Here is a 22,041-nt window from a genome sequence, read left to right as displayed (position 1 = left end):
ATCTCAGAAAATGTCAGGGTTTCCCAGAATCATGGTATGATGATGATGATGATGATGATTATTAATATCATTATTTACAAATCAGAACGGCTAATATAACTGAAGCATGCTTACATGTTTGCAGCACTAGCCTGTTAAATTAACTATTATATAAAAAATGATGTCAACTGTGAGCTTTAAAACCAATGTCCTTTTTGATTTTTAACAATTAACATATGCTGTATGATAACTGTCCATTTTAATACTCCAGTAAACTGGGATACCAGTATAGTGTAAGAACCTTATTGGCCATGTGACAGTCACAGGACCAGGATCCCACAGAGCCCATAACAGTGAAAAGCTCTCAGCATGGTCTGTGCAAAGTCGTAAGTGACACTGACTGTATTTCGACATTGCTTCCTTGTTAAAAACATTGGTTATGCGATATGCAGTATGTTTCTGAAGGAGATAGAAGAGGTAGGGATTGGCTGAGGGGTCATGGACAGAAGAGCAGTGAGCTGGTACGGCCGCTGGCCACAATGTTCCAAGAGGTACATGAAGCGTCTGTGTGCCCCGCTGCGGATATGTGCTTGTGGAGCTTTGCAGTTGCATGTGCGTGTTAACGAAACAGCCTCTAGTGCACGCATGAAAATGTCCTCAACATTTCAATAAATATGATTTAATCATTATTTGGCCATAGAGATACTTTTGAATGACTAAAACTGAATCGGATTAAAATATCTTGTCGAATATTGGATTTAAATCTTTGTGCAGACTTTCATGTTCCCCCGAGAAGGAATCCTACTGACTCTGGTGATGCCTGACGTTTCATCTACCGCCATCAGCAGGTTGACATTATTGACATTATTTGTTACAATGTACATTCTCTTTGCCAGCATCACGCTTTGTAATAAAATGATAACTGCTAAACATCAGCATGTTTACATTCTAATTTTGAACATGTTGACATGCAAACATTTAGTTATGTACCATCTAACAGATTTGCTAGTCCCACTGTAGCCTCTAAGGCCCCGTTAACTGCCTCATTTTCTCTGCACGAGTTAGTAAATGAAACGATTGGAAACACAAACTGGTTAAAAAAAAAATCATCAACACATTTGGTATTTGCAGAGAGAAATTATGTGTTAATTTGCATATAGAGCGGGAAAGTGAGACCTGAACATAAGTGGTCACTCAGGATTTCTGTTGAGACCCATTCTTATGCCAGTTGTGAACTGAGGTGCTTAGAGCTGTTCACTTGTGATCAAATCACCAAAGATGCATGTTCAGGGGCGTAAATGTAGACCGTGCTGGTGGTGCCGTTGCACAGGGGCCTTTGGGTAAGGGGGCCTGTCCCTAGAGAGAACTATCTCCAATATAGCTTTAGAAACTAATTCTACTGTAAAATCCAACACATTCCATGTAAACTTAAAAGCAAATGCCAGAGCCAGAGAGAAATAAAAATACACACATATTTGTTAGACGAAACCTCCAACAAAGTCAATGGAAACCATAACGACTAACAGCCAAGGCATTTCTATTAACAGGGGTGTGTTCATTCAAGTTAAAACATTGGTGGGGATGATTTTAATAACATCCAGAGTTAGATGGGGACAATTTATTAAAGAAGCTGGTAGCAGTCAGGGATGGGTTGGTCAACATGTCAATAAAGTCGCTCTGTTTTTTACCTTTTGTGGTTAGTCAATGACCAATATTCAGAATCAGTTTGACATGACATTTTGAGGTGATCTGCAGTATGCATCTGTGAAATAGGCTTGTTCAGAGCCAGTAGAGAGCCCCTGCATGTACTCTCTAGGGTTTGAACCAAGAACCTTCTAGCTCCTGGATGGCATGCAGGGCCAACCTGCTAATATTCTGGCCGGAAAGAAAAGAGAGCAGGCCTCTATCTGCACCGGCAAAAAGGTCAGGCTGGACATAGGCCCCCCCCTCCTTGTTATTGAAGGCCCTTTTGTCAACACCACCACAATAAACAAGCGAGCCATTCTCAGCTCTGCTCTAGTTATGCTGCATGAAAACAAGCGTGACTATTTTAATTGTAATTAGAGGGAGAGAATTGGTGTAGGGACTGAGCCAACCATAGCGAGAGAATGACTGTGTGTGTGTGTGTGTGTGTGTGTGTGTGTGTGTGTGTGTGTGTGTGTGTGTGTGTGTGTGTGTGTGTGTGTGTGTGTGTGTGTGTGTGTGTGTGTGTGTGTGTGTGTGTGTGTGTGTGTGTGTGCGGGTCAGTGTGTGGCCGCCGATGTGCTCCTTGTATAGCTGTCCGGGGCAAGCACAGTCACAGGCCCTTTTCATTTCTCCATTTCATGTGAATAACGAATCTGCCATGACTGACACTTCATGAAACGCCGCTTCAAAATCCAGCAGTCAAAGGCCGTAATTGTAGCGTGTTTAGTCATACTGTTAATACATCAGTTAGTGGGAGAGCGTTCCAGAAGGGTTCATTCTACCTTCATTCAGTCGCTGCTTCATTAGTATGACTCACATCCTGACATTTCATTGCCTGTGTGTCATCTCGCTGTCATCTCAGCCACTTATAAAGCTCGGCTGCTCAGCGAGGCTTTCAGCGGCGTTCGCACCAATGTTTCACGAGGCCAGTGTGTGAACACTTTAGGAAACACTGGGCACAACCAATTAGGTTATTCCTCTTACTGAGTTATTTCCCCCCCCCCAAAGTAATCCTGTTAAGTGGTCTGTTTTTGTAAAAATGGCAGAGATAGCAGTTGGTAAGATCAGACTGGATGCATTTGGAAAAACTATTCGTGCTGTACTATAATGGATCACAGGAAGTGCACAGCAAGCAACAATGATGTCTCTGCAGGTCAACCAGCACAGTTGATACTTTAAGCTTTGTTATGGATGGGTCAATGACAAGACTGAGAGTCTGCAGCCACGCTGGAAGCTCTGTGATGCCGTTCTAAATGTCAGTGTCAGCGTGCATACAATGGCAACATCAGAACATGAGGATGTTTATCACTTTAATGTTGCACATGTTCACAATTTTATCTTAGCCATGATAGCATGCTGACATATGCTAGTGAGCAGTTAACACAAAGTACAGTTGCTAATGGGAATGTCTTTGATTTTGCACAGGTATTTGGTTATAAATCTGAAGATAAAAATAAATGAAAAGTTAAGGAGTCACCAAAGTTATTACAGTTCATCCTCAGGGAGACATGAAAGTGTGTGCCAAATGTCGTTACAGTCCATTCAGTAGTTGTCAAAACGTTTCACACAAAAACCACAAATGTCAACGTCATGGTGGCGTTTGTGGAAATGTCAGGGGGATCAACAAAGTGCTTAGGATTCATCTTTTGGGCTCTGTGTGTATCTGTACCAAATGTAATAGCAATCCACCCAAGATATTTCAGTTTGGACCAATGTAGTTGATCGACCAGCTGACATTGCCATGAAAACGTAGGTGCAGAAATCCAACTGTGAAACAAGCGGTTTAGGAGCCACAGCACAATTGTATAACACTAACTGTGGATGTGTTCCGGTTTAATGTAGCCGCCTTCAGCCCCCCGAACATGCAGTTGCTTGCGTAAAACAGTTCTGGGGTAAAATCACATCTTTGGAAATTGTGAGGAATTACAAATAATTATAAATACTGCAGGGCTTGAGGCAATACAATATAAACCACACATGATAGGCATATACTTATATGTAACTCAAGGAACGATGTTCCACTGCCATTCAGTAAACTAATCAAAAAACTTAATAGGTGTAAAACAGTACTATGATATTGATATTGATATATTGATTATGTTTTAAGACAGAAAATGGTAATATTGAATTATCTCACATCCCAAAGTACATCGATATAGCCTATATTGTTACCATTCAGTATTTAAAATACACCATGTTATAATTTTCAGGTAACACTTCCGGAACCGAAGGGTGGAAGGTATAAAAGGTATAAAAGGTATATAAAGTACACCAGTATGAATTTTCCCTGCGGTATGAAACTTACGAAATTTGACTTGAATAAATACTTTTGTTTATAAGCAGATGTTTTCACAGCAATTTAAAATAGACATTAGAGAGTGAAATTTGACCCGTTTCACTTCCTAACACTAGCTCTAAGCAGCTTCTATACATTAAGACTATATATGCCACATTTTTTTTTTACATTTTTAATATAAATAACAATACAATGATTAATTTACTATCTATATCATTGCACGTTTTCTGCAAATTATCACTAAATATAACAATACTAAAGATAACATTTAGAGGGCTTACATTTACGTTGTGATGGTTGAAAATTCGACCTTTTAGGAAAAACGAATATATACCATGATAAACCATTACTGTCCATGCATGCAACTATACAGTGATATAGATTAGAGGCCACACCGCCCAGCGCCACCCCACCACACGAATCAAAATATGCCGTTAAGACCTCGAAAGCTAACAGCTTGTGCTTGCGAGGGATGATAAACTCTCCCCTTACTACAGACAAAGTCAGATCTCACACTCAACCCCCACACCCCCCAACACCCCTCCCCCCACATCCCTACATTTGCTTGAGTCAAACGATTTATGTCTAATTACCGGTTCTAAGCTCTGCACTTCCTCTGACAGGCTCCATATTAGAAACCAAATCTTATAATTAACCCATCCTCTCACATGAAAGTAATGGCAGTGCTCTGCCTTGTCGAAGGCCCATGTTGACAGTTCTGTCATCTCAGCCCAGCCCTCCCCACCCCTGCCTCTCCAAATACCCAGCGGTTTAAGGAAAGATGAGCTGGCTAATGGACTGCTTACTAGTGGAGAGGAGTGGAGAGATTGACCTTGAGCGGTTCCTGGTTAAGTCGACTGAACAGAGAAAGCACCCTCCAAATTGGACAGCAAGGGATGGAGTGTCAACAGAATGTTCCTTCTTATGGAACAATGGAGTCCTTAAGCTATGAAACATTTAAGTCTGTTTTATAAAGTCCAATACATCACATATTCAGAGGTTAAAATGTTGTCACATAAATGCTTAAAAGAATATAGTATTATATTATTTAATTAGGTCAATCTGAAGAGATTCATTTTATAACTGAGGAGCACCAAAATGACTTTTCAATTTCAATCAATTTCTAGTGTTTGTGTAAGAACTAAATTTAAACAAAATCGTCAAATATCACAGTTTTGCCAAAATAGTTCAAATGTTTATCTTGTTACCATGGATACAGGCATATGAGAAAATAGGCTTGAAAATCCCTTACTCATCACTCAACTGCCTGCACATACAGACAGCACAGCGTTGCTCTTTTCATGCTAGTCGATATGTGACAAATATTAGCTTTTCGTTTTTTTGGGCTTTGACAGTTTTTGCTCCATTCAGGTTTGTTCCAGTCTAAAAGGTGACGGGCAGCACAGTCCGTTAGATGGTAACATTGTTTTATGAGGTGATTTCTCAAAGTTTTAAGCACCGCTTTGTGTGAAACTTGGCTCTCCCTCAAATCGCTGCCACTGCTGACTGATCTGGGGGAGTTTTGGGAGTGGATTAGTGTTGCTGAAGGAGCTTGTTGACATCAGATGGCATGGGAACTATGAATCCACACACAGGGCTCAACGAAGGAGCTCAAGCAAACTTGCAGCGGGCACGCAGAGAGGGGGAAAAACAAATAAACTAAGCCCAAAGCAAGTATCCCCACAGTTGGCATGTTCCCATAGACATTTGGGAGAGTGAGAGAGAGAGAGAGAGGGGATGGATACAGGAACATTCTGCTTATCAGAGAGAAGGACTTATTGGTGTTTTCTCTCAGTCCTTATTATGGTCAAAAATATTCAACATCAATGGATTTGTTACGAGATATAAGCCATATTATGGATCAGAGTTTGAATATGATTGCAAATATTTGCACCAGATGTGGTCTGTATGATTCTGCATGATAGCAGCACTCTGTTCAAGTAGAGCATGTACAAATTATCCCCTGCTTCTCCTCGTTTCAGGTACAAAACGTTATTTGTGTATCCAGGCATGTAATTCTAGTTTAAAGTCCTATGGGATGCTGTTGCAAACAGGACACTTGCTAAAGGAAACCTGCAGTGAAAATCACAGAGCCCACTGTGATGGATAATAATAATAATAATAATAATAATAATAATAATAATAATAATAATAATAATAACAATCACAATGACAGCACAATCCACTCAGCATCAGATTGTTAGTTAATCCCACTGTAAACTCTTGCTAAAACCTGAGTGATTCAGTATTATTACTGATAATCCTTCTGCTCTGGTTCATGTGACGTGCTGGTGAACGCAGGCCTAAACCACACAGACAAGCACACACACACACACACACACACACACACACACACACACACACACACACACACACACACACACACACACACACACACACACAAAAACACACACGCACAGACACCAAACTGCCTTTCAGCTCTCAGTTTCAGCAGCCACACGGATCACAGCACAAAGCAGATGGTTGCTGCGTATAATGTCACTAAGAGAGTTTTATCTCATTGATGCAGTGCCGACTGAATGCTGTCAAAGGACTGTCATCGGCTTAATGTATGGCCCAGGGTTTGCTTGTTCTCTTAAGGACATCAGGTCATCATTACACCTGGGACTCACTACCCCAAGGTTCGGTGGTTCGGTGCGGGGGTCGGCAGTGATGGGGGGGCGTTGTACTGGATCACTGCAGTGAAGAGGGAGCTGTTGGAATGCAAAGCTCTCGATTTACCAGTCCATCTATGCTCCAACCCTCACCTATGGGCATTAGCTCTGGGTAGTGATGGAATGGAGGAGAACGGGGATACAAGCCAAATGACTTTTCGGATCAGAAGGTAGAGCGGGTTGTCCTTAAATCAGAAGATCTGCGGTTCGATCCCTTGTGCGAGGCACTTAACCCCACCCAATGCCAATCGTTGTGTGATTGGGTTTGAATGATTAGTTAGTTCTGATTGGCCGGATTATTACGGTGAAGATGGAGCTACAGGAAGGTGAAGCTCTAGATTTACCAGTCCATGGTCACCTTGTCATGCCATTAGTGTATACATGGGGTGAATGAGTGTAAAAGTGTTTTGAGTGGTTGGAGGAAAATTCAAGTACAAGTCCATGTACCATTCACCTATTACCTAGCCTTAGAGAGAGGGTTAGGAGATGAGAAGCTCAGGAATCTGGAAGGAAGTCAGAGTAGAGCCGCTTGCTCCTTCACGTCGAAAGGGGCCAGCTGATGTGGTTTTGGGCAACTGGTCACGATGCCTCCTGGGCGCCACCCTATAGAGGTTTTACAGACACATCCAACTGGTAGGAGGCCCCGTCTGTGATAGTTTGCTAAGCCTGCTGTCCCCACGACCCGGCTCCAGATAAATGGAAGGTTATGTGGATGGGTGGATAAGATGATGACCACGGTCTAAACTGAACACCTGCCATCAGCATGTTAGCATTGTAGTTGTGAGCATGTTAGCATCCTGACATTAGCATTTAGCTCAAAGCACAGCCTCACATTGCCACTGGATGTGAGAAAAGATGGACTTGTAATTTGAACCCTAACCCTACCCTGAGGCATTTTAATCAAATCAAATCAAATTTTATTTATATAGCGCCTTTCGTGCAAAATTGCAATACAAGGTGCTTAACAATACAATGAAAATACAACAATACTGTGAAAATAAACGGTAGAGAGAAATAATAATATAGAAACATGGTAAAATAGAAAGAGCAGCAACAGAGTAACATTCTTAACCAATAAATGTATAAAACCAATAGTAGCACAGTAATACTGATAACAATGGATTAAGAAAATGCTAAACTAAAAAGGTATGTCTTAAGATTTCTCTTAAAAATGTTTATGGATTGTGATGCCCTCAGCTCCTCTGGCAGGCTGTTCCAGAGGCGAGGACCATAGACACTAAATGCTGCCTCACCGTAGTTCTTAGTCCTCACCCAGGGAACAACTAAAAGGCCAGTGCCAGAGGACCTGTTATAGTCGCGATACACTTTGACCTTTTGGTATTTTATTAAAAATAAAAAAAGGAACGAGTAAGGAACGTTTCTGTAAATGTAAAGAAGTGAAAAGTAATTTTCGCTTTAAATGTAGTGAAGTAAAAAAGTATAAAGCAAATAAAATGTACTTGAGTAAAGTACAGATACATGGAAAACTGAATTACATGTAAATGTCCACCACTGGTCCTCACCCAGGGAACAACTAAAAAAGGCCAGTGCCAGAGGAGGATCTAGAGGAGTATACGTTAAAAGCATGTCTGACAAGTATTCAGGCGCTAGTCCGTTCAGTGATTTGAACACCAATAAAAGGATCTTAAAATCTATTCTAAAACTGACAGGCAACCAATGGAGGGACTTTAAGACAGGTGAGATGTGTGCTCTCCTTCTGGTCTTGGTAAGCACACGTGCCGCTGCATTCTGAATTATCTGTAGCTTGTTTATAGCTTTCTTAGGTAGACCAGAAAGGAGAGCATTGCAGTAATCAAGCCTGCTAGTGATAAAAGCAATCATAAGTCTCTCAGTATCTGCCTGGGAGAGAAACGGTTGCACTTTAGCAATATTTCGCAGGTGATAAAATGCTGTTCTAATGAGATTATTAATGTGTGATTCAAAGTTCAAATCAGGGTCTAAAAGCACACCTAGATTTTTTGCTAGGGGCTTGGCATTTTGTGCCAGGGATTTTAAGTTAGTGCACAGTATCTCTCTCTGGGCCTTTGCACCAATAATTAAAACCTCAGTCTTATCTTTATTCAACTGCAAGAAATTATGTGACATCCAGGAGTTGATATGATCAATGCATTTAACCAGTTTATCAATAGGGCTGGTGTCATTGGGTGATAAAGAGATGTATAGTTGTGTATCATCAGCATAGCTATGAAAATGAATCCTGTGTTTTCTGATGATATTTCCCAATGGCAGCATATAGAGACTATACAATACAGGTCCCAGAATAGAGCCTTGAGGGACCCCACATGTTATGTTAGTGTTAGTAATACATTTATTGCAAGGAGATCTTGACTGCATACTTTGTAAAGTTTTCCTCAACATGTGGATGAGTTTCAGTTTTTTTCAGTCATGAAACACTATTAAGAGGATGGATTTGTTTCCCTTCTGCATCCCTATAGAAATTGTGTCTCCAGGACCTGACAGAATCCCTTTCTGATTCCTCTGAGCTTTCATCAAAAGCAGTGAGCACCTTACATGAACTTAGTCAGATGATTGCTGTACCACGCGGCTCTAACTGACCCAGTTACTGTTGTAAGGAGCTAAACTCTGACCTGTATATTCTTTGTTAATGGAATTAACACATATTCACAGAGGTCCATGCACCAATGATTTTGATAGAGATATGATTTTCTTTTGGTTTTCTTAATTTAACTTTGATAATGCATTTAACATCAACTGTAGTTAGTTGTCAAAAACCTGAAAGTTCGGTACTGAGAAAGCAAGATTTCACCTGAAGTGTCCAGACACTGACTATCACAGAACTGCAAAACCGTCACTGCAGATCATTTTGTTCGCTGATCGCTAACACTGCACTCCATTCCACAATGTGTCTGTTGAAATGTGTAAAGCCCCCTGATTTTAAAGCACTTTGCTCTAAATATCTCAAACTTTTTAAACTTCTCAGCACCACCGGTGTGGCACCAGCCAACGTACACATAAATGGAATCACAGCAGAGCCAAATACTTGCGCTGAGGTTACCATGCTCATCCTTTGCTCGCTCTTTAAACAAGCAAAGAAGCCCCACCCTTCCCCCTCCTAAACCTCTCCTAGCACCCAGGAGCTTTGCCAAAAGCAGCCTAACGCTAAACATTCACAGCGCCGGGGAAGAGAAAGCAAACTCTGGGAAGGTACAGGATTGACGTCAGAGAGAGCCACATGTAAGACATTCCTTCCTAATTACGGGGGAATGCGCTGGCTGTATTGTATAAAAAAAGGCTCTGGTTCATATTCATCTTTTAAAAGGTGTGTGTTTGTTTTATAGAATGTGCTACCTCTCAGTACTAATTATCTCTGTTCTTCCACTTTAGCTAGCTCTATTATTTCACATCCTCCTTATCCTTATTTGTCGTCGTCCCCCTCTGCAGTTCCAATTTCCCAACCCTTTTAAACCCATCTTATTTCTCCTCCTCCTCTGCTTCCTCCCTTCCTCTTCCACCCAAAATTAAGAAACTGCTTTATGGTAAATCATTTAAAATCGCTAAACTGACACCTATGCCCAGTTCTGCAGGATTTATTTCTGGTGTTCAGTAAGGCTGAAGTGTTAAGATTATTTCTGCTGACCAGCTGCTGTGCTGTTATTCCTCCTTCCAGGAATGTCCGAGCAGTTCCTCGCTGGTACACATAGCCGTGTTTTCACAACACTTTTAAACTGGACTCAACTAATTAGGCTTACTCTTTATGGTTGTGGCTCACCTTTCCCTTAAACAATATTTGTGGAACATGTCTTTTTTTTAAAACTGTAATGCTTTATAGTTCTAATAAAATTACACTGTCTAGGCATTTACTTTATTTGGTGTGAATTATTTTCAGTTGATACAAGATCTTTAGGAATCATAGAATCTGGGGTTTAACTAACAGAGAAGACAGAGAAAGTTTGTCTTTAACAATTATATTAGATCTGAGGAGAAGCGAGGCAGATGTTTTGATAAATGAATGGTTGTCGTATATTATTCTGCTGGTTCATGATGGATTAAGGTTTATCAAAAAACTATGTAAAATTCTTATCTACTTCTTTCTCAGGAAGAAAATCCAGAATCTACGAATATGTAAATATTGGTCATTTCGGATGTTTAACTTCTGGACACAAAAGGTCTCTTACAGTAATTCTCTGAAAAGTCTATACTTAATGTTTGTACAGTGAAGGTTTCAAGTTATTACCTCAGTAAACATTGTAAACATGAGATTTAGTTCTCAATCTCTTTTTTCAATTCTTCTTCAATACAGCATGATGTTGATTTAGTAAGATATGGTCCCATTTAGAGTAAAATTGACAATGAAGCAGGGTTTACTTTAGGGCGTGTCTACCGTGTGATTGACAGGTTGCTATCATGGTGTTGTTCAGTCTGGAAGTTGTTTGCGTTTTCATCTTTGGACTTAAACCCTTTAACAGTGTGTTTTAATTCATGAAAGTTTATTGTAACATTTTGGGTTCCACAAACCGATGGTTTGAAGTCAAACACTGCGTACACTTCTTATATAAAGTCTATGGGTGAACACATTGAGACATTCACATGTCAGGAGATGAATATGAAAACAATTCTTTAGTGTCAAAACCAGTCTGCACATGTATCATTCTGCACAGTGAAACTCAAACATCACTGTGAAGAACACAGTTGTGAGTGGATGGGTACTTTAAGTTGGCTACTGACAACATATAAACCAATCCTCATACCAATTGTGTTTTCAGCGAGATGTGTCATTAGGATGCTGTGATACAGGTGCTGTCTCTTAGTATCCACTGTTGTCAATTTTGAAATTCGCTGTGTTGTTCTGATATTGATCACTGCCAATATGACAGATTGAGGAATGTGAGATTGTTACTTTGACAAAAAAAACTACTTTTTATATTAGAAACTGAATGAAATTAATATGGAATTTTGTTTAGAAATACACATTTCAGAAGTGGATGGTACTGTGTGTATGAAAATCTTTATCTTAACCACATTATACATTAAATCCATCACAGGATTGAGCTATTTTTAGGGTAGCTCAATCCGTCAAGCAAATCTAAAATTGGAACAGGGTGTCTCTAAAACCATTTTTAATATCTTCTTTAGAGATATGGTTCTTTTATTGGAAGAGAAAAAGGATTGCCTGACATTAGTGGAAAGAGAGTTGATTTACGAGTGTGATGGTGAGGTGTGAGGGGGTTTCACACACACACACACACACACACACACACACACACACACACACACACACACACACACACACACACACACACACACACACACACACACACACACACACACACACACACACACACACACACACACACACACACACACACACACACACACACACACACACACACACACACAGGGAGTTTTTGTGCTGAAAATGGAGACAGGAGGGCACCTGGGGATTTGCGGAGGCTCCCATATCAACTGGAGGAATGCCTTTGAAGCCTTTTCTTCCTCCCTCTGGATGCATTTTATTAGTGGGGGACAGCTACTGATCGGACACATCCTGGCGGATGGGAAGAGAGATGTTGGAAGCAAAACAGAGTTGGCAGACAAGGCGATGGAGGCCATCAGCTGGTGAACTAAAAATGTTGTGTTTCGCTCCATCATGAAGGCACTCTGAAGGCTGATGATCATTGGCGATTCAAATTTTTTGCCGAACCACAGTATGATTGAGTCTGAGTCGCTCTCATAAACATCACAGAGGCAATCATTTCCATCCGGGGGTCTGACAGACCCAATCAATTACAATACCTGTCTAACACCGATCTATAGCATGACCAAAATACTCAGAGATGCTGCAAAATAACCATAGCAACGTTTTAGCCAAAGAATATATCAGGACTGTGTGTCTGTTCAACATATCCTCATATAACTGTAGGTATGATACCTTTAAAAAAGATATTCCCAATATTTCCTGAATTTCCTACAAATGTCTATCACCATATTCCAATTGTTACACGCATACAGTCTTTTTTAATAAACCTCGATCTTCAAATGAAACAACTTAGTAACGTTAAGCTAAGATCATGGTTTGGCTTTAAATAACTTTTTTTGTAACACATGGTTAAGTTGAGGCAAGAAATCTCCTTGGTTAGGTTTAAAATAAAATATTTTTGGGAAATTAGGTGCCAAATAAGTAAATGTTGACTTCTGGTTACACATGGGACACGAACTGCAGTCTCCTGGGTGAAAGTCCTTTCTTTTTGGACCCACTCCCAGGCTCCTCCCTACATGGGTTTTATTACTCATTATGCTTTCTGGTTCACAATTATGTGGATTACATACAAATATATTTTTGTGGGATATATATGAATGATTGTGCATAACTTTTCATAGGTATGGCTACGAACAGTGTATGAGAAGAGCCTGGTCTGTTAGCTTAGCTTGTTGCCCTTCTGCCCCTAGTGGCCAAAAATGTATCTTTGCAGCTTTAAATAACTTAAAGGAAATCATGTAATGCTTTTGTAGAAATGCTCTATTACAGCATAACTAGAAAGAAGCATAGACATGCTCTAGCGTTTACCTTGTCTGTTCACCCACACATGTTCACTCACAAAGAGAGACACAAACTAATCACAGGCCTCAAACACAAACACGCACGCTGTGATCCTCGAAGCTGGTGACTACAACACACACTTAACAGGATTCAGCATGACTGGGCACGTTGGTAAATCACACCCATATTCCAGGCAGCGACACACACGGTGAACACAAGCGCTTGTGAAAACAGACTGTAAGACACAAAAGGTGTAATTAACTCCAGCGGTTTGCAGCCTGGTGATGGAACTAGCCTGAAATGTTTGTTGCTGAAATTCAGTGACCATGACACCAGTGGTTGGGGTATTCTGGGTAAAATCTAATAGAAACAGATACTTTGCAGATGTGCTTGGATCCCAAAGAAGTAGCGCCCTCTTTACTGTGAAGCCCACACACACACATACACACACAGGGACTGTATTATGCCTGAGGGATGTTAATGTGTTGTGGACTTGCATGCGTATACATTACAATATTTGTGACCTATTGCGTAACCAGAAAGTGGAGTCTTCCATGTGATGTCCACATGTGTAATGCTCTTACTAACAGAAAGGCCCTTCTCTCTTTTCAGTGACCCCTCCACTCCGCTACAGATGTCTATGTTGCTTTTAATACACTTACACACACACACACACACACACACACACACACACACACACACACACACACACACACATACACACACACATTGACACACACAGCACTCGTCTTTGGTATCACGGGGATCTCCTGTCTCCCTACGGACTTAGCTCTTTGTGCCGGCCTGCTGCCAGACCACATGGCCTCTCTTTATGAACAGTTACTGTGTGTGTGAAGTTCAGAGAGTGATGGATTCATGGGTTGGGACACATGACAAAAAATTCTATTCCCTGAAAACTGTTTTTTTTCATGTGTATGTACATCACAAAATGTTATTCTCGTTGGCTTTCTTCACATATGTTAATCAATAATTTCAGTACTGTAAGCAGATTGGTTAGATGTCACGTAGCTATTCTCAGTTGAATTTTAATTATGAATGAATGAATTGTAATTTAAGAATACATTTTAGTACACACATATGATAAACAAGATACACAAATATATACCACAAACATCTAATTTTGACTTTCTCCTCGTCATACCTACTGAGTCATACACACATGTACTTGAGAACACACACATATGTACAAACAGACCGGGCACACAAAACCCAAATCGGTCTGGCAGTAAAAATAAAGGCAAAAGTTGTGGTTTGTCTCATAGGTTGAAAATGCCCAGAGGAAGTGCTGAGTAGTTGGTAAACATGGCCGCAACACCAACAAGTGGTTTTCAGCAGGGCGGTGGTAAGAAGTTGGACGTGGGTTCAATCCTAAATACACAGTCAGACAAATTAAACTCTAACCAACAGAACAAGTTAGAAAAGCATCACATTTGCTGCTCTTTATTTCATTTAACTTACAAACAAGGAATTCTATCTCATTATGTGCAGTATAAAGTGACCTGTTTGACTAGACATACAGAAACAAAATTAGACTACTGTCAACATAATTATTTTACCATTGAACAAACTAGCCTTTTTTTTTGCTATAATTGTAATTTTTGTTTAGGAATGGATTATATGATTTGTAGTGTAGCCCGACCAATGCTTGATTTTTGACAGTAATATTGATATTCAAGAGTTAAAGAAGGATTTATCGGCAAGTAGTATAATTTTATTATTATTATTATTTTATTTTGTTACATAAACTCATAACAAACAATAATCTTAAAAAAGATCCCTTGGATTACATTTTTTACCAAATCGGGACCAAGATAAATACAAAGCAGGACATTTAACAGTTGAAGATCTTGTCGGTGCAAAAAAACAACTGGCAGTGTACTCGGCTGATTGCTGGTAGCCAAAGTCTTCATCCAAAGGCCCAGCTCTACTGCAGACTCTTTGTATAGATATCTTTCGTTTGTATTTGCTATTAAAAGGCAGCAGGACATATTTTACAGTGTTGTGGATGTTCAAGGTCGCACAGAATTACCTCCTCTACTAGAATCAGGTTAGTCATGTCTTGTCCAGCTCAGAGTCTTTAGTTTTGAGATGATACTTTTGAACCACCATCATCGTGGTATATAAATAAACAAATTATAAAAAAGACTAGCTTAGATGAAGCTTAAGTCTCCATTAGAAATCTGCCAGGTTAACAGAAAGCATCCAATTTTTGATAACCAAGTAGGGAACTTGCAAAAAAAAAAAAAAAAAAAGTAGTTAATTTAGCCTTCAATTACATGATGGACATCTCATTTTGGAATGAATCCCCTCATATGCTGGCTTCTCAGTAGGTTGTCTTGTGGTGAAGAGCGACGGTGACAGGTTGGCGCGGCTGGCTCGCTCTCAGGCTGGCTCAGAGTTTGGTTGTAGCAGAAGGGCAATTTTGGTGGAGCCTCGGCAGACAGGATGGCATAGTTGGCAGAGTGGAGGGTGGCAGAGCTCTGAGGCTCATATCGAGGGCTCAGAATACACCAGACTGAGTTGCAGTGGACCAGACAGGTGGATGAGGCTGGTGGACTCTTGTTGTGATTGGAAATTAGACAGGCGGTAAAGGTGGCCCCCGAAAAAAACGTGACGTGGCACCTTCCCGGTGTCCAGGAGCAGGAGGACAGTTGTGTGCCTGTGTATACGTTCAACCACACCATGTACACAAATGCAATTTTATGACTGTTCATGCTGCATGTTTTTTTTCTGTCTTGCATCACGGAGGGATTCTCCTCACCATTGTGCACCGGGTGTGTGTCCACTGAAGCAGGCACTCCTGCTTCCTGCGAGCCTCCGAGCCAACTTGTCCTCATGCCAGTCGTCGGTAACTTGGCACTCCGTCTCTTCCTTTTCCATGTGGCGATCACGTATGTCCGTCCACACGGAAGTCTGTCGACACATCTAGGCCTTTTAAAAATGGGGGGGGGAGAGCAAATCACCTCCCTGCCTGGGCTTGGAGGCATGCGTGTACTGTTACACGGCGTATATGTATTTTTTTACTCGCCATATTCCTACATGTCACTGGGGAGATAGAGTATGCATAACTGTTGCTGAGGGGCATGCATATGGCAGGGGTCACATAGGTCAACACATTAACGTATCCATCAGTGTCCACATGACTCTCAGAGTAACAGTGTCCAGCATTGTGCTGTGCAATACACTCCTCCGCACAGCAATAACACCCTGCAGGTCATTGCTTTATTACATAATAACGTATTGCTGCAAGCATGATGCACAACAAATATGTTCTAAATGGTGTAAAAAAAACCTTTCACTGCGATAAAGCTCTTGTTATGGTTTGATTTCCCGCTACAAGCGCATGCCATTTCATGCTTTTTCCATGTAAACAGTCTATAACAGTACCAGCAGAGCTAAAGGTCGCACCAGTAGAATGAGCAGTCTCATCTCACTTGAACTTTATCCGTTGTTGCTGCTGTAACTGCAGACAATGGCTGTGCTTCAGAGAGGACAACTATTCAATCAAACCCTGAGACAACAGTGACGTGATTCGGACAAGATGGATTAGTACCTTTTTTTAGAACGGTCAAGAGTGCTCTGCAGGCAATTGTGAGGCTACATATACACAGTGTCTGCTCTGGAGAGGACAGCGCATGGGAAACCAGACCAGTGGTTACATACTGTCAACAAAATAGCTGTCCAGATGCATTCCATTGATTAACCAATGAGCCAACATGGATTTGTATCCAGGGTAGAGGCGTGGCTCTAGGAATGGCAGTGTTGGTCGGTCAGTCGATCACTTTGGTCCAGGCGGAAACATCTTAACAACTACTAAATGGATCGCCATTTCATTTTCTATGCATTCACGCTCCCCAGGCGACACCAGGAGGTCCAAATTTCAATTTGTCCAGTACTTTGGTTTAGACCAAATACCCTCAAAACTACTTTTGCACAATATTCTTTGAAGTGTAGGGGGATCTTCTCGACAATAAGATAACAGGACATTTTTAGCGACCAGATGGAGCTACAGTATTACTAGTAATTGAGCGAATTGTAAGAATAACATTTATTTATTTAAGTCTATAAAATGGCGTAAAAAATGTAATGGTGAAAAATATTCTTCTCAGTTTCTTAGACTACCAGATTACTTCTTCAAAGTTCTTTTTTAGGTTGATGAGGAGCCCAAAACCCAAAGATATTACATTTACACTAACCTCACATCCTCTCATTTGGGATTTTTCATTTTGGGATTTATGCTTGATTTAATAAGTGAAAACATCAACCATTTACTGTACTCTAGGCTCTTTTACCAAAATTCAAATTAGCCAAAAAAACTAAGCTAAGAAAAAATTAGCTTGGGGTGGGGGCAACATATCAGGAAGACAACGATGGCTGAAATTGATGGAGAGAAACTGATAGAACTCGTTGCTGTAAAAATAGTGACATCCTCAAGTGTCGCCATGTCATGTTTACACTGCTCATATATTATCTTCTCAACTAGGCTACCCAAGGTTGTTCACCAGTGACTATTCTGTATTCATTTGATGCCTTTCAAGCATATTTATAAGCAAAATTGTGGCTATACAGGCTCTTAAGATATAGTGCAGAGAATTATCTCTCTCTCTCTCTCTCTCTCTCTCTCTCTCTCTCTCTCTCTCTCTCTCTCTCTCTCTCTCTTTGTCTCTCTGTCTCTCTCTGCATATTTGTTTGTTGTGGTTTCCATGGAGATTTTCCCTCGTCACCGCGTGTTAAGGCAGAGAGCTCTTGACCTCTCTTCCTCCCCAGGTTTCAGAGGTCATGGTCCCCTCAGTCATGGGTGGACAACCTCTAATGCTGTCTGGTTTCCCTGAGATATGTTTCCTGTACACATAGAGATATTTATACAGATCAATCTCACATGCATACACACGTACAACTCTCTTTCTTTGTCTATTATTCCCTGTATTTATCATGACGCAAGCCCCTTGCGAAGGCTTTGGGCGAATGGAATAATACGGGTGGTAGCCATTATCAAGTACAACAGAGGGAAGATGCAAAACCCTCACTTACACTTTCAACTCTCCCTCTTCTTGGCCTGTCTCTCGCCTATCGAGCTCTGGTGTCGTCTTTCTGCCATCTGCCACTGCCACCCTACAGACATACGCACACACACACACACACACACACACACACACACACACACACATGCACACACAAAGTGAGGATTCATGTAATGCTCCGTCATCACAAAACCTCTTCTCTTTTCTTCCTTTCTTTTAGAGATAGTCAGAGTTAGGTCTCCTTTCACCATCCATCAGATATGGATGCGTTTCCTGAGTTAGCATGTTAGTTAGTTACTATTTTAAATAAAACTGAGTAAGCAGGCCTAGCCCCGAATGTGAAACTCAAGAATGTGCATTTGGTGTGTGCGTTTGTGTGTAAGATATGAATATTTAATTCAGCCCCCCCCCCCAACCCTCCATCATGTATTAATCATGGAGCAGTCTGCTTGGGCTGAAAATAGCGCCTAGCAACCCAGAAAAACAAAATTCACAGTGTTGTGGGTATGTCATGTGCTGGTGCTCGTTCATGTGTGACACAGCACATGGTCTGCTCTCACATTTTCCTTTCTGCCACGCTAACCCCCCCCCCCCATGTCTGACTCCACTGGCGATGGAGGTTTCTCATGTTTGCACTAGAAACACTCGCAGTTGGGCTTACTTTTCATTTTGAAAGTGTTGCCTTTCTTTAAAAAAGTTGTTTGTCTGTTTTAGACTTAGGCAATATTTGCTTGTCGAGCGCTCGCTCTTAACTGAACTCTGAATGTGTCTGCGCCGACACCCACTGAGTACAGGCGAAGTTTGAGATATATGACTGTAAGAAAGTCTGCTTTGTGAAAGCGGTGATAATTGCAGGATTACTGACCCCACCATCCGTATCGGCTGCCAATCTTCAGGATAAACTGATGTAGGCTGTAGTGTTTACATCATTTCCATCATCCAAGCTGTTTGCAGGTGGGAGCAGATATGTGGCAACGAGTTTGTGAGTCCAGAGAGTCTTTTTAAGCGAAAAGGGTTGCTTTAAGGACCGTGGGTAGGAGAATGGTGGTTCATGAAACCCAAGACCGTCTGCCTTCTGACAGTGTCACACAAAAGCCACAATTTGCTATATGATGGTATCCTGGGAAACGCTCTCAAATTCATGTTAGCGGGCTTCTTGCAATTCAGACCGGCAGTCTAATAATAGTCTGGTCTGTGTGTACAGTGCAGTCAGGGAGTATTAGGACATTGATATGTTTTTCATTGTGTTGGCAGCCGACATCACTTTGGATTTGAAATAAAAACAATGACTATGAGGCCCTGACTTTCAGCTTTAAACATGTTTTAAGGTGTTAACTCGGTGGATAGGGCTGGGGATCGGGCCTCATCTCCCAATTCAATTCGATTCTTGATGATTAATTTCTATTAAATAAATACCCATGTTGTATAAAACGCTGCTCCGAATTTATCCTGGGAACTTCATGTTCTTCTACATTAAACAAGTGAGTAACGCTGTTGTTAGATTGTGTAAATTGCACATTGAACGGTGAATTCTAAACACGTTTCCTGTTTATAGAACTGTGGACAAAGGATTTATTTTCTTTGGCAAATGCATAACGACTAAAACGTGACACATCTATAATTATTTTTTTTGCATTTTGCAAAAGTTTGAATAATAGAAGTTTCAATAACAGTTTAGCAAGAGTAATTAAATACCAGCATCATGCAGGGCGTCATCTTTAAGCATATTTCAAAACGCTTTCCCATACAACTATGCATGGACTGTGACTATGACTGTGACTGTGACCAGATACTTTAACTAAGCACCGCACATCCACTCAAATCATCACTTTGAACACAGACAGGGCAGAGACGTGTCAGCTGGGCCTAACCAACTATATTTTGCACAGATTGCCCCGGTTTACTTAGAAAAGGGGCAAATACAAAGTCGATCTATTATTTGCAATTTATCGAAAAATATATTTTTACCCTTAACAGGATAAATCCAGCCCCATAGATAAACTCGTACAACAAAGCAAGGCAATGACAAGGAAACCCAGTTCTTTAATGGCCAAAACAGTGGATTGTCACAGATATCAGTCCAGCTGATCATGTGATTCACTTGCTAAGAACAAGTCTGTAGGCGAAAAGTGCAGTTTACACATTGTGGAGTAACATAGAGTCTACTGATTTATCTCAGAGTAGACTCCACCTTATTCGTTAAGCATATGCGACTAGATGAAATAGAAAAACTGAAATACGATGAACATATTTACATTTGTGTTAACTTGTCCGACAACTTTCTAGTTTGTTTCCTACCAGGGCATTTATAGTAGGTCCTTGGAAGGAATGATAGCACTGATCTCTTTCTGTTACTGGTCTTCTTATCATCTGCAACATGTAACTGCACTTAATGAGCAGAGCAACTATCTCCATTTTTAAGATAATACGTTTCTGATAACCAGATTAGCATTGCTGGTATACATCATTGTAGAAAAAAAGGCCTTGGAAAGCCACAGTAATTTTTCGTATCTGTAAACCATTTCGCAGTGGAATACTGTGTTTTCAATTGAAAATTACAGTATTTAAAGAGTTACTTTTGAACTCGCAGTAATGAAGTTGCTACTGTATAAAATAACAGTAACCAATAAGGTATGGCCTGCAGTCTGAAATGATGATCACTTTAAGACTGAAAACTGTCTACATTTTTACCTCAGATTATGGGAATTTTTTAATCTGTTGCTAAATTCATCAGCCTCCTGAAAGCAAATACTCTCACTAATGTGGACTAGCAAAGATGTTTGAAATTGAATTTATCCAATATTGACCAGACATAACTGAGAAATTTCTATGAGATGCGTTTCAGTCAGCCACTTAATGCTGATTTAAATGATTTTGAACGATGACCCCCTTGTTAGATATGATGCCTCGTATTATGAGAGCACTTTGCTCCACAGTTGGCTTTCACTCTGTCATTCTCAGCCTGCATTGAAGAGATATCACATTACTGTACACATCTGCCTTGTTCTTGTCACTTTCTATTGCTTGTTTTCCCATCATCCTCTCGGTTTCACCATACCCCTACCCAGTCGTCTATACCTCGCATGTGGCTTTGCTGGGAGCTGTAGGCAGATGGTTTGACTTTATTCAGCTGCTGTTTTTTTATACCATACTGAGCACCACATCTAAGCCTTCCTTTCCTACTCTCTGACAGGTGGCTTGACCAGCAACGAGCAGCCCGTGGAACTTCTCAAACCAGCCACACTCAACCATTTCGGTAGGAAATCTATGCGTGTGTGTGTGTGTGTGTGTGTGTGTGTGTGTGTGTGTGTGTGTGTGTGTGTGTGTGTGTGTGTGTGTGTGTGTGTGTGTGTGTGTGTGTGTGTGTGTGTGTGTGTGTGTGTGTGTGTGTGTGTGTGTGTGTGTGTGTGTGTCTGTGTGTAAACTTAATTTGGACCGTGTCAATCAGAAAAAATTACTTTTCACTTGATAACAGATTGGATCCGTTGTTTCGTTGTTTCTGCCTGGTATTTATATCAGGTACCAGTTTCTACCGGTACCTATGTCTCCTTCTGCAGAGATACACTCACTTAGAGCTGAGTGATTGATGCCGTCATGTCTTTGGGTTTACGGCTGTGTGATGCACCACATGTGATTACAGAACATCAATGCTCAACTGGGGATTTGATGATATCGTGGTGGCCTCAGCTGGCTAATGCACGGCTCAAGAATACACCCCGTCAGTGTCTGTTTCTGAGGAAACTTATCATTTACTCCTGAGCATGTAATCCTTTCCAACCGGCTGACGTCCCACATTGTTTTTAGTACATGGCAATGTATTATTCAGTGGCCGACTGCTTTTGA

The 22,041-nt window shown here is 40.9% G+C and overlaps 1 protein-coding gene across 2 annotated transcripts in view; it reads left to right on the top strand.

The window, feature by feature from the left end:
• hdac4 (histone deacetylase 4) overlaps positions 1–22,041 on the top strand; it is a 119,646-nt gene that overhangs the window by 24,759 nt on the left and 72,846 nt on the right. For both annotated transcript variants that reach the window (XM_054614738.1, XM_054614737.1), the window contains exon 3: positions 21,392–21,454. In XM_054614738.1, coding sequence (XP_054470713.1) covers positions 21,392–21,454 — 63 coding nt within the window. The remainder of the gene's footprint in view (positions 1–21,391; positions 21,455–22,041) is intronic.

This window comes from Anoplopoma fimbria, chromosome 16, assembly GCF_027596085.1.
Source record: "Anoplopoma fimbria isolate UVic2021 breed Golden Eagle Sablefish chromosome 16, Afim_UVic_2022, whole genome shotgun sequence".
Taxonomy (NCBI): Eukaryota; Metazoa; Chordata; class Actinopteri; order Perciformes; family Anoplopomatidae; genus Anoplopoma; species Anoplopoma fimbria.
Note: the sequence above shows the minus strand (reverse complement) of the source record. Positions and strands in the feature narration are given on the sequence as shown.